The 13,177-nt window shown below is 34.9% G+C and overlaps 2 protein-coding genes across 3 annotated transcripts in view; one reads left to right on the plus strand and one right to left on the minus strand.

Moving 5' to 3' along the window:
* KCNMB4 (potassium calcium-activated channel subfamily M regulatory beta subunit 4) overlaps positions 1–13,177 on the plus strand; it is a 228,013-nt gene that overhangs the window by 197,061 nt on the left and 17,775 nt on the right. The window lies entirely within an intron of this gene.
* The window catches only part of PTPRB (protein tyrosine phosphatase receptor type B), a 141,783-nt gene that overhangs the window by 2,593 nt on the left and 126,013 nt on the right, over positions 1–13,177 (minus strand). For both annotated transcript variants that reach the window (XM_023504302.2, XM_003770932.4), the window contains 2 exons: positions 9,849–9,984; positions 848–968 (listed from right to left, as the gene is read on the minus strand). In XM_023504302.2, the coding sequence (XP_023360070.1) occupies positions 848–968; positions 9,849–9,984 (257 nt within the window). The remainder of the gene's footprint in view (positions 1–847; positions 969–9,848; positions 9,985–13,177) is intronic.

Genomic DNA, 13,177 nt, shown 5'->3' on the forward strand with positions numbered 1-13,177 from the left:
TATATTAAAATGAAAATAGGAGAAAGATAGGTGGCTAACCTTTCCTTTCAGATAAAGCATAATTTTGATAGTGGTCCTTGGGATGGTATAGTGGTTAGGGCTTTGGACCAAAATTCGAGAAGACTTTGGTTCAATTCCTTTGATACATACTGTTTCTCCCTAGGTAACATGTTTAATTTTTCAATGCTGGACAATTTTCTAAACCACAGAGAAAATGCCAATCTGTGTTGGTAGAGTGAATTTCCTCACCTGAGTGTTTCCTGTATCAATTAAATCACAAACCCACTCCTTATCTACATCCCAATTTCTACTAAGTGCACAAAGATATCATGGAAATGCATAGTTGGAAAAAGATGTATTCCTCATTTAGAAAGAATGAAGGATACCAGATGCGAATCTTTTTGCAATCCACAACAGTTTAAAAGACCTAGATCAGACTTCTTAACTTGGTATCCATGGATAGATTTCCCAGGGTCCATAAACTTGAATTAATAAAAAAAAAATTGATACTTTCACTAACTTACTGAAATTTAGCATTTTCTTTAATCATTTAAAATGTGATTCTAAGAAGAGTCTCTGGCTAAAGTCCATACTTTGCCAGATTACAAGAGGGTACATGTCACAAAAAAAGGTTAAAGGCTCCCTGACCTAGGAAAAGAATTTATACAAAAATCACAGGGGATGAAAATATGAGATTAAAATTCTAACTAGTGGAGGATATAATTGAGATTAATGAATGAGATGGGTGAGATCAATGTGGTATAGAATCCATAGATCATGAGACAGACACTAGGATAAGACTCCTTGAGATGGAAGCTATGAAAAATCCTTGAAATTAAGACCCCACCTCTGTGATACTCTGGATTCACATTTTCATAGATTGGAAATAAAGGGTTTTCTTGTTCACTACGTAGTTTCCTGGCTCTTAAGACGTCTCTCACACACTGATGTAGATATACATATTGGCACTGTAAAAGAAAAAAACAAGGAAACATGTCAAAAAGGAGGCCAAACTTGGAGAAACAGATAAAATTCTCAGAAAACACTGATAGGCTTTTTTGTGATTGGCAAATCAGATTATTAGTTTGTCCAAAATCCCTGTGGTTCTTGACACCATTGATTTTGAAATAAGCAACTTTCATTTAGAATTTGTTAGGTTTCACCTCAAGCTAATGGCACAAGGAATAAAGAGCTGACTGCAGTTAGGAAGATCTGAGTTCAAATCAGACTTCAAGTATTTCACTAGCCGTATGACTTACCCAGGTAAATCACTTTAATGTCTGCTTCAGTTTTCTCATATGTAAAGTAGTGTTAGTAAAGTAATAGTAAGATTTAAAAAAAAAAAAAAAAAAGCCTTAAAGTGATCTATAAATGCTACTATTATTATTATTTTGGAGGCAACTATGGTTAAGTGACTTGTCCAGGGTCATATAGCTAGTAAGTGTCTGAAGATGGATTTGAACTCAGGTTTTCCTGTCTTGATAGTCTATCCATTGTAGGGCAACCTAGTTGCCCTTTATCTGCTTCTACTATCACCATCATCAAAGTGGAATGTAAAGCACAGAATTTCAGTCCTCCTTCTTGGGTTCTCATAAGTGATTACCATTCCAGAACACTTTGTCTCTACAGAGTTCCCTTTTCCTTAGGGAGGATGGGCCTATCTCTATGTCTTGAACTTTAGGTTAGATTAAAGGATTAAAAGATATGACTGTTAAAAAGTAAATTGGAAATGAGAAAAAAAGAGAAATGAAACCTAAGCATAAGAATCAGATTAAGAGGGTTGTCATTTCGACACTTCAATGATTTTCACATTCAACAGATACCTGTTACTTTAAGACAACCAATGTAGTTAGTCTTTTTCCCCCCTTAGATCAGGGTGTCAAACTCAAATAGGAACAGATGTCTATAGGTCAATAGACTTAGAAAACTACAAATTATCATTACTATGACATTGTATTTTTATCTCTTTTGTTAAACATTTCCTAATTATACTTGAATCTGGTTTGGGCTGTATTCAGGAGTTTTTATAGAGCAGTTAGGTGGCACAGTGGATAGGAAGACTAATCTTCCTGAGTTCAACTGTGGCCTCAGATACTTATTAGCTGTGTTACCCTGGGCAAACCCTGTAAAAAAAAAACAAAAAAAACCTGGGCACCTATAAAATGAGGTGGAGAAAGAAATGGCAAAGCACTTTTATTACTTTGCCAAGAAAATCCTAATTGGTTCACAAAGAGTTGGCTAGGACTGAACAACAATCAGAATTGTTGTAGGTTGCATTTGACATCTCTTGTCTAGGCTAACCCATATAATATCTGATTGTCTAAGGGTTGAAACATACAAGAGTGGAACTCCCCTTTGATGTAGCTTTTTGTAAATGGAGCTATTGGCAATAGAACTTAGTACCTTTAGAACACTATCATCTTTTTTCTATATCTTCCTAGATGATCATATCACCTTCCCTCAGTTTAATAATCTTCCCTATGCAAATTACTCTCAGATTTATCTATCTAACCATATTCTCTTTCCTGAGTTTTGTCTTGAGACACTGCTTATAAATATCTTGAAAATGGATGCCCTGCAGATATCTCAAACTCACCATGTTCAAAATAGAACTCAAACCCGCTTCTCTTCAAAACTTTCTTTCTCTTATTAAGAAAGCCACTATCTTTCTAGATAACTAGGTTTGATACTTTGATGTAATCTTCAATTCATTATTTCTCATACATCATATCCAATGTGTTGCCAAGTCTTATTGATTCCTCCTTTATAACATCTCTCTTGTACACACTTTTCTCTTTTCTGAAACTGCCACCAGTTTAATTCAAGCCCTCACCCCCACCTCACTCCTGGACCATTTTTCTAGCCTGCTGATTTGATTTCCCTGCCCAGGCCCTTCCCAACTCCCTCTCCCCGCCCCCCCCTCTTTTTTCCTCTCAGCTATCAAATTAATCTTCATAAGATATAGATCTGACCATTTCATCCCCCTATTCAGTAAACTCCAGTGCCTTCTTATTACTTCCAGGATAAATATGAAATCCTCTGTTTGTTTTTTAAAGCTCTTTATACCCAGCTATTTCCTATCTTGCTAATCTTCTTATACTTCACTGGCCTCCACATACTCTATATGATTAAGCAACACTAGCCTCCTATATCTCCCAACTTCGCACCTTTTCATTAGCTGTCCCCTACATCCAGAATGTTTTCCACTACTCACTTCCATTTCCATCACTTGCCTTCCTTGGTTTCATGCCAGACTCACCCTAGATTCTACCTCCTACAAGAGACCTCTTCCACTCTCCCCAACAACTATAACCTTCTCTATTGGATCATCTCCCATTAGGAAATTTATAGATTTAGAACTGGAAAGGAAGGACCTCTGAGATTATAATTTTTTTTAAAATGAGAAAACTGAGGTGTTTGAAAATATAGCACTATTCTTATCACTGTATTTATGTTGTTGTCTTCATTATTATGTGAGTTCTTTGAAGATAGAAACTAAGCTTTTAGCCTTTTTTTCCCCCCTACTTCCAGCCTTAACACTTAGCATAGTTCCTGGCCCAGAGAAGAGCTTAATAACTGCTTATTGCTATTGCTGATTACTATGATTTTAGAAACTAGAATACAGAGAAGAGGCAGTACATCTTAGTGGAAAGAAAAAACTAAGTCAAGTTCTAGTTTATTACCCATCTGTTTGAGCTACAAAATTAAGAGACTGGACTAGATAATCTCAGAAGTGCCAGTTGATAAGAGGATCATTGATAAACAGAGAAAAGTATGCATGAAATGCATTCATAGGGTTATAGATTTAGAACTGGAAAGGACCACTGAGATTATAATTTTTTTTTTAAAATGAGAAAACTAAGGCCTTTGATTCCAAGTATAACAAACACTATTCTCAACTTTAAAGTATTTCTGGTACTATAATGTTAATGGGTGTTGAACATTTATTGTTTTTGACTCATATAGTATAGAAAACCCACTGGAATTATGAGAAGCTATGAAATATCCTTTCAAGTTATACTTGGCTCTATGGGATAGTTTTAGACAGGTTCCTGCTTGGAAGTTAGGCCTAGCTTTCTTAGTCATTTCATAGATCAGACCTCAGTACAATAATAAGCTCAGGATGTTTTTCTAACAAATCATTCTCAAAGTCATATGTATTAATTTTAATTATAACACTTCCTCTTCTAAATCACTTTTCTTCTGTGATGCGTGCTTCACTTTCCACTCTGCCTAGAAATTAGAGGGAATTTCACAGAGAACAGTTTCTAGCATATGATAGTCTCCTGTTACTAATTTGAGAAGCATTTCCTCACCCGACTTCCCCTACCCCCAATCCTGAAGCTACAGAATGACTTTTTTTTATTGTTATTAAAGCAGAATTTTTAATTTTTCATAGGAAATTGAGTTACTCTGGAACTACCAAAGTCACCTGTAAATAAGGCTAGTAACTCTGTAGCCCATCAATATATATCTTTCATAAAGGAGGAGTCAATAGGAATATGAGCAACTAAGTAGCATAATGAAAAGAGTGCCAGGTCCAGAGTCAAGAAGACTCATCTTCCTGAATTCAAATCTGGCCTCAGACACTTATTAGCTATGTTTTCTTGGGCAAATCACTTAATCCTGTTTGCCTCAGTTTCCTTATCTGTAAAATGAGAGAGAGAAAAGAAAATGGCAAACCACTCCAGTATCTCTGCCAAGAAAACCTCAAATGGGGTCACAAAGAGTTAGGCATGAAAGAAAAATGATTAAACAATTACAAGTAGAAATATACACAAGGTGCTTTGTCTTAAATATAAACTCTTTTCTCCTGAGTATGTACTTGGGAAAGGATACTGACTGAAATGTTTTATAGGATAAATATTCTTTCTCATGTATTTTTAACTGAAAAAACCTAACTAGAGTTGAAATATATCTCATTGAAATACCTTTGTTGCCCTGTCTAATTAAGCTTTTGATGTTAGCTAAAACATCAAACACTGAGTGTTAGTGTTTGGGGCAATTAGATGGTATAATGAATACTGCACTGGACTTGGAACTAGGAAGACCTGGGTTTAAATTCATCCTCAGTAACTTACTAGTTGTGTAACTCTGGGCAAATTACTTGATTTTAACTGTAAAATGGGGATCATATTAGCACCCATGTGTTTTAAGTATCAGTGAGAAAATATCTGTACAACACTTCATTGTGCCTAATACAGATTAAAAAATATTAAGTTTCTCTTTCTTCAACTAAGGCAGTTAAGATTAAGTGACTTGCTTAAGGTCATACAAGCTAACAAGTATTAAGTGTCTGAGACCCAGGTCATTCTGACTCCAGGGCCAGTTCTCCACCAACTAGCACCAACTAGCTGCCCCATCTCTATTCTTTTTCTAAAGAGATATTTGACTCTTTCTACTCATCTCTGCATCAGAATATAAGGATTTTATCATCCTTTAGACATTTACATTTTTTTAAATTGCTTTACCTTTCTTGGTTTCCTTTTTTTTTCTCCAAAATTCCTATTTAGTTTTTATGGTCTAAGTTAAGCATTCCTTTCCTTAAAAGTCTTTTATTTTGTAAAAGTTCCCTTCCCTCCTCCTCTCTTCTGTAGATTTATATTCTGTTTCCAGGGCCAGTTTATTCTTTATCTTTTGACTTTTGGAAGAGTACAACCCAAGACTTTCTCTTTTTTTAAATAACATTTTGTTGTATAATCTTGACATTAGTTCCTTGATATTGGAATGCATTCCTTACATACTTTTTTCTTTTACTTGATGCTTTGGAATTGGGCTAAAATTCCTAGGTGTTTTCAGTTTGGGGTTTCTTTCAGATGGATGATGAATGGATTTTTTTTTTCTCTTTTCACTTAGGCCTCTGATCATATTAAATTGGAACAATTTTATGATTTCTTAAAATCTAGATGGTCTAGTCTAGACACTATGACATTTTTTTACATGAAGTTTGGTTTTCAGGTTATTTTTTCCAGGTTAGTTGTTTTAATGTTTCTTGTCATTTTATAAGGAATTCCATTTGCTCCATTTTATTTTTCAGGGAATCAATGAGTTAGTTATGTTTACCTTCTTTTCTAATCAAGCTATTTATTCTCCCTTTAATTTTTTTTCCTTTTGAATTCTAATTTCATTTATTATTTCACTTTCCATTTTTGTTTTATTTCTTCTAGATGTTTTCATAGGTTATGTCATTTTTCTTATTTGTTTTTGTCTCTGAGGTTTTATTTGTAGTTGTGAAATTTACTATCTTCTGGCTTATTCCTCTTGGATTTCTCTTAAATACAAGATTTTTTTTTTCAGTATTTAGTGTTTCCTTCTTTATACTAGAAAGCCTTGGGACCAATTGCGACTTCGAGGCTGGTGCCCTCTGGCAGTTTTGGATTGATTGGATATTCTCTTTAATCTAAGTACCAGTCACTTTTACATCAATCCCTGGCATCATTTTTTCATGTTCCTAGTTGTCTATTAAAGGTTCAGCCTCAATTAGCCTTAGTTTCCTTCTTTCACAACCCTCACTTGGTAACTTTTTCAGCCCTTGTTTTGGAGTCCAGATTAACCCAAGTGAGATGATGGAGATCATGCTGAGGAAATCCTTCAAGGTTGCTGACATGGGTTCCCATCCCTGAATTGGACCTTTTCTCCCTGCACAGTGACCTATTGGACCTGGCTCTATCCTATGCTTCTGTACTAATAGACCAAAGCTAGGATTTGGCTTCAGGATCTCCAATATATGAGTACAAGTTACTTTGAAACTCCCCAGTCAAAATCATGACTCCCTTGACTTCTTTGTCCTGTTTGGGGCTGGATAGAAGAGCTTGCTTCCCCCCCCCCCCCATTTTAAAAAATTATTGCTCTGGATTTCTTGTTATGTATTTGCTACAGTTTATGTTAAAGAGCTATGTACCTTATTACTTTTCATCTTATTATTTAATTGGAAGTCCAATGGTGGCTTTTTAGTAACAAGATGACAATGTTGTCAGCTTGAATTCCCCAAATCATCAATGCTATATATAATTCTTAACTTGTTACCTCTACACATTTTTCTCAATTAAAATGGGCATAAAGGCAAAGAAAAATGGAAGAGAGGGATGGATTGCTATATATGGAACATTTACTTCTTCCTTGGTCAACATTTTCTCTTGGTTACAATGGATAATAAAGAAAGATGAGTGGAGGGAAAACAAACAATATCTAGGACATGGAACATTCACATTAGAGAGTGGCTCTATTCTCAAAGTAGGAATATAGGATGTGACAAAGAACCTTTCAATGTTTGCCAAAGCAGATGACTGCTTTCTATTTTTGGTAATGCATGTGGGAATGAATGATGCTGTGAGAATGTAATCTTTACCCGTGCTTTCTAGATTAAAAATCTGGAGCAAGAAACTGAATACTTTAGGAGCCCAGGTGAAATTTCCACCAATCAAAGACAAGATCAGATTTTTAAAAAGTCAGGTGTGAGAAGTAGCCAGCTGATTAAGATGGAAGCATCTGAGAACAGGATCTAGATTTATGAACTACGGTTTAAAATATAGGAATAAGGATGTAGTGTATCTAAAAATGGCTGACAAATGTTTGCCTAGAGTTTTGAAATCTAATTGAAATGTCTTTTAACTTAAAAGGAAGAGAAAAAGGGAAAACTGTATATCCATGCCAGATATCTTAAAGTTTCTCCACAAGAGAGGAAGAAGAATGGCAGTTGAGATGCCTAGACATTTACAGGAGACAAAAACCAAAAAAGGACCTGTGGTCTCAAATTGTCTATAAATAAATATACTAAGTATGAGGAAAATCCAAGATAAATTAATGAATCTCATGCAAGGAAGACAAATTTAGCCTTCTATTTATCACCAATACTCGGGATGAAACCTAGGAAAAGACTTGTTATGTTTATTAAAAATAAATAGGACAGGGTAAAGGGAGAAGCATTGTAGTAGCATTATCATATCATTTTATATGAAAGGAAAGCATGATGATAATCAATGGATTCAGAAACAGAAGCCATATTATCATTGGCCTATAAAATAGACCTCATACATATAAAGTAATCAAAAAATAGATGAAGTGTTTGGAAAATATATTATAAATCTAGCATAAGAGAATTGGTATAGAAATATTTGGATAGAGTGGAGGAAAAGATTTCAAATTTCCAAGCAATAATCCACCTGCTTGAAGCATAGAGCTTTCTTGACTTACCTTAATGATCAATTCAACTTTCAAAAGTAGAAAAAATTATGACAAGAATTTTTGTTCTGGATCTGAAAAAATCATTTGTTAGCATGGGACCATCATTGGGAATGCTCACTTCATTTTTGAATGTGTGACAAAAGACAGGAAATTATATGTTAGTTTGACAAGTAGCTCAGGCTTTAAGAGAGCAGATTTAAAAGAAGCTTAGTGAAAAGATAGATAGACTTTCATGGATTATAATCCTATAGGAGAAGTCAACATAGACAAGAACAGCAATAAGAAGTTCTTAAGAATGAAATTCTCTGGACACAATTCCAGTAAGAAGAAAAAAGGAGGAGGAGATTCTAAAGAGATTATGATTGCATAAGGAATTCATCAAATAGCTTAGTATTAAAAAAAAAAAAATAAAGATATTGACCAAAGATAGAAAAAGAAGGGTAGGCAACAGAAAGTGAATTCAAAAGCATGACATGAGATTATTAGAATAGTATGGAGAATGCTAAAACTAGAAATAAGCTGAAGATAGCCAGGAATAAAACTAAACAATAGCAAAAATAGTTTTACTTGTGTTAGCAATATTGATAAAAACAAGAGGACCAAAAAAGGGACTAGATTATTCTTTGGGGTGAATGAGACAATGACAGATGATAAAGAGAAATCTTAAGACAGAGCTACTCAACAATAAAATAGTGCCTGTGTTTTTTTTTTTTTTTTTTTTTCCTACCAAGAAACATGATTTTTGAACTGGAAAAAAACAAAGCAAAAATGGTTAATAGGGAGTTGAAAGCTAAGTAGAGAAAAGGTGAGAGAACAACTACTTGCCATTGCCTGGGACTGAGTACTGGACTAGATTTAAGATCTTCTATTAAATCTGGTCTCCAACACTTACTAGATATGAGACTTTGGTCAAGTTACTTAAACTCCATTTATCTTAGTTTCCTTACTTGTGAAATGGGGATTAATAATAGCACCTATCTCCCAAAGTCATGAGGATAAAATGAGATAATATTTCTAAAGTACTTAACACATAGTAGGAACTATATAAATGTTAGCTATCATTATTATCATAGTTCTTCCTGACAAGATGTCAAGCAGTAGCTTGTGCTGTCTCTTGTTTAGCTCACATGCTTATGTTTAGTTTTTCCACGGGAAATAAATATTTGCCTCACCTTTGATTTTATATTACAATGTAATGTAATATGCTTTATTCTTTCCACCCTTTTGGGGAGACACTGACATGAACCCAATATAAGAAAATCTTTAAGTTCCCCAGAACTGAACTTGATTTGGGATCCATGTCTGGGTCCAAAAGAAAGAAATCTTTTAGTGAAGAGGGGATTGAGGAGGAGTGCTCTATTTTCTAGGCCCAGCAAGAGTTATCAGTGTTCAGCATACATATTGAATGGGTGGATAATGCATTCCAATCTCTCCTGCACAAAGCATGGATTAAGGACAATCCATTTTCCTGCTTTCTATCAAATAACATACACAGGCAGCTAGAAGGACAAGAGTTTTACATAATCCAACATAACTGAACCTGAAAAATAGCAATTCCCCCAAACAATTCAAATGCAGTTCTCTCTTTTTTCTTATTGGTACTTTTTCTTCCTAATCTATTGAAACAGTCAAGCTTTCTGCACAGTTTGGATTCCAACTTTTACCTCTGTCTGAACCATGTGAACCCTATGAAGCCTGAGATCATGCACTGATCCATAAATGTCCACAGAGTCCTTGGAATCTAACTGTTGCAGGATGCGGTCCAGGGCAATGAAGGTTCCTGTCCTCCCCACACCAGCACTGAAAAAGATGGAAAATAAATATGGACCATGAAATATACATTTTAAAAAATCTCTGCCTTTATTTTAAATGTAATTTTTATTTTATTTTTTTTGTTAATAAGCATTTATTATTTGGCTGGCTGGCTGCCTGTCTGTCTCCCCTCTCCACTTAAAAACAAACAAACAAACAAACAAACAAACCGAAATTATACTAACAAGTAAGCATAGCCAAATAAACAACAATACATTAACCAAATCTCATTTTGCACTTTGAGTTCATCTGTTAGGAAGTATTATCTTTCATCAAGTATAGATAGATAAACATATAGACTTTGTTGTAGTATTTTTGTCCTTCCTACTATTTCAAAGAGAAGTTTTGTATTTCTTGTGTGAATTGTTTATAGAATTGAAAAGAACCTTTCCCTCGGGGAAATTACTTGTTGCTTAGTTCAGCAATAATTATCCAACAACAAGCACATTCTTCAGAAGTCAAAGTGCTCTTTATTAACTCATAGAATCATAGATTTAGAGATGGAAAGGACCTTTGATGTCACCCAGTCCAGTAAGTCTCATTTTACAAATAAGGAAAAAGAGGAATATATAGGTGAAGTGACTTGTATGACAAAGTCATACAAGTAATAAATGAAAATGATAGGATGTGAGCCCAAGTCTTCTGATTAACAGCTGGAAAGGAATTCAAAGACCATCTAAATCAAAATTCTCACTTAAGATCAAAGAGGTTTTTATTAAAGCACCTGAAATCCAGTGCTAAAGAAGCTGAGGTTTTGGTCTATTTGATAAAAATCTAAGTGTCTTTAACATTTACATTTAATTTTTTAGAAGATAACAATGTGTGTGACTCCATTAATCACTCTTAGCAAGAAAGATCAGTGTTCTCCCAAGCATTAATTAGTCAAACAGTCTTCAAATAGACTGAATTGACTTAGGGGTATCTCCTTATCTCTATTGCAAACCATTCTCCAAAGAGGTATCAGAGTGATTTTTCCCATATACAAACCTGACCATATCATTCCTATTGAATAAACTTCAGTGACACTATTACCGAAATAATTTTCCCAACACAAACATGTGACCCTGTTATAACACTGCTGAATGAACTGCAATGGCTCCCTATCATCAAGAGGTTTACTTTAAACAACATCCCCTAACTCAACAAAAACTTTTTTTTTTTTGGCATTTGAAGTCCTTTACAACCTGATCTTCATCTACCTTTCTAAGCCTTTTTATACATTATTCCTCTCCCTTCACTTTATGGTCCAGTCATAACAGCCTTCTTGGGCTTTGCCATGCCTTTGTATACAAAGGCCTATAGGCTATCTCCCATAGCTAGAATACATTCTCTCTTCCACACCATTTTGTAGAATCCGTGGCTTCTTTCAAGGTTTAGCTCTGTGAGGGCAAGGATATTTCCATTTTTATATGCTCAAGAACCTAGCACCATGTCTGAATATAGAAGAGATACTATATAAATGATTGTTAATTAAGTATTATTCTGATCTTGTAAGTGGCAATCTGAGGCAAAGAAACAGAAAAGCACTGTTCCCAGATTTGGGAATTTGCTCTGAGAGAAAATTGATAAAGTGGCTAATTACTTCATTATGGGTAGAAACAAAACAAAAGCCAAAAACAAAACAGTGCCTGAAAATTTTTTTGCCTGTGCACAAAAATTTGCCTGTGTACCATCATATTTATTTGGAGGCAGAGAGTTCTACACTTACCTCTTTTATTTCCTATCTGGGTGATTGGGGGTAATCAACTTTTCTTTGCTTCTGTTTTTTTATCTATAAAATTACGGAATTTAACTAGATGGCTTCTCGGATCCTTTCCAAGTCTAAATGCTATGATCTTATGATGAAGTTAGGAAAAATCTCATGGATGAAATGATATAGATTTTACATGTTTCAATAAAATCAGTAGGATTTGTATTCTTAAAGCAGAAGGATGTTAGAATCCTAATCATAACTCAATGGAGTTAACAGAAACAATGCTTATTGGTTCACACATTAGAGCGAATTCTTACAAAGTGTTAAGTCATTAGAGTTGGTAGAAACAATACTTGAGTTTATACCTTTGAGAATTCACACATTGGCTCACACAATGGAGTTTACAAGTAAGGGAGATACACAAAACTTTGTAACTTTGTGAATTCACACCTCAGAGGAAGAGTCAACCTTTGGATTCACACCTTTAAGAGATCATATATAAGAAGCTTTTAGAGCTTCAGTCAGTCAGTTCAGTTGAAAAGATTGAGAGGGGAGCGTCAGTTGGAGATTGAGAAGCCACAAGTTGGAGTTGAGTTAGAGGCAGAAGCTGGAAGAGTTAAAAGACAAGCTGCAAGAGCTCTTGGAACCAAGGAGGGAGAGAGGCCTCTAAGAAAGCTACCGGGCCCAAGGAAAGAGATAAGACTTGGAAGGAGAAAATAAACTTTTGGATTTTATCAGCTGGCTGCATTTGAAGTGATTATTACTTTAAATTGAAACTAAGATTGCCTCCAGAAAACCTCCCCAAGAAACCTGCTCCCAGAGAGAATGATCATATTATAAAAAAGAAGAGACGACCACATTTTGGTGCCCCAAAATGGGACTGACAGGACCCTCATCTCAGATCCTGATTTCAGTGGAAAAGCCTCTGATCCTGATCCAGTGAAAAAGTCTCCTCAACCCAGAAATTAGGATGAGTACAACAAAGAAATTTTGTTAAAAGAGTTAAAGTAGAATTTCAGCTAAGATGCGACAGATGTTTAGAAAACAGCCTTCTGTTTCTGTTCAAGGAAAATGTTTAGAGAGCATTGTCAAGCTTATGAAAAGCCAAGGTTTGATTATAATTTTGCAGCAGATCACTGAACTTTTAGAAACTGTATATATGTCCTTGTTTCTCTATGGAAAAAGAATTGGCACTAGACGAGTGGAAATTAGTAGGAGAGGATCTTTGTCAATTCTACAATAAAAATGGACCTGACTCAATTTCCAAAGACACACAATACATATAATTTAATACAACTGATTTTAGGAAATTATATAAGTGTTAGAATAAGGAAAAAGAAGAAAGAGTGGGGTGGGGATGCCAACTAAACTAGATGAAAAGGAGGAAGAATCAGATAAGAATGGAGTTAAGTACAATTTTGAGTGTGATACTTCACAGGAGAAATTAGATCATTCCACATCTCATGACCCTCCCCCCTCAATTAACCC

Source organism: Sarcophilus harrisii, chromosome 5 (assembly GCF_902635505.1).
Source record: "Sarcophilus harrisii chromosome 5, mSarHar1.11, whole genome shotgun sequence".
Taxonomy (NCBI): domain Eukaryota; kingdom Metazoa; phylum Chordata; class Mammalia; order Dasyuromorphia; family Dasyuridae; genus Sarcophilus; species Sarcophilus harrisii.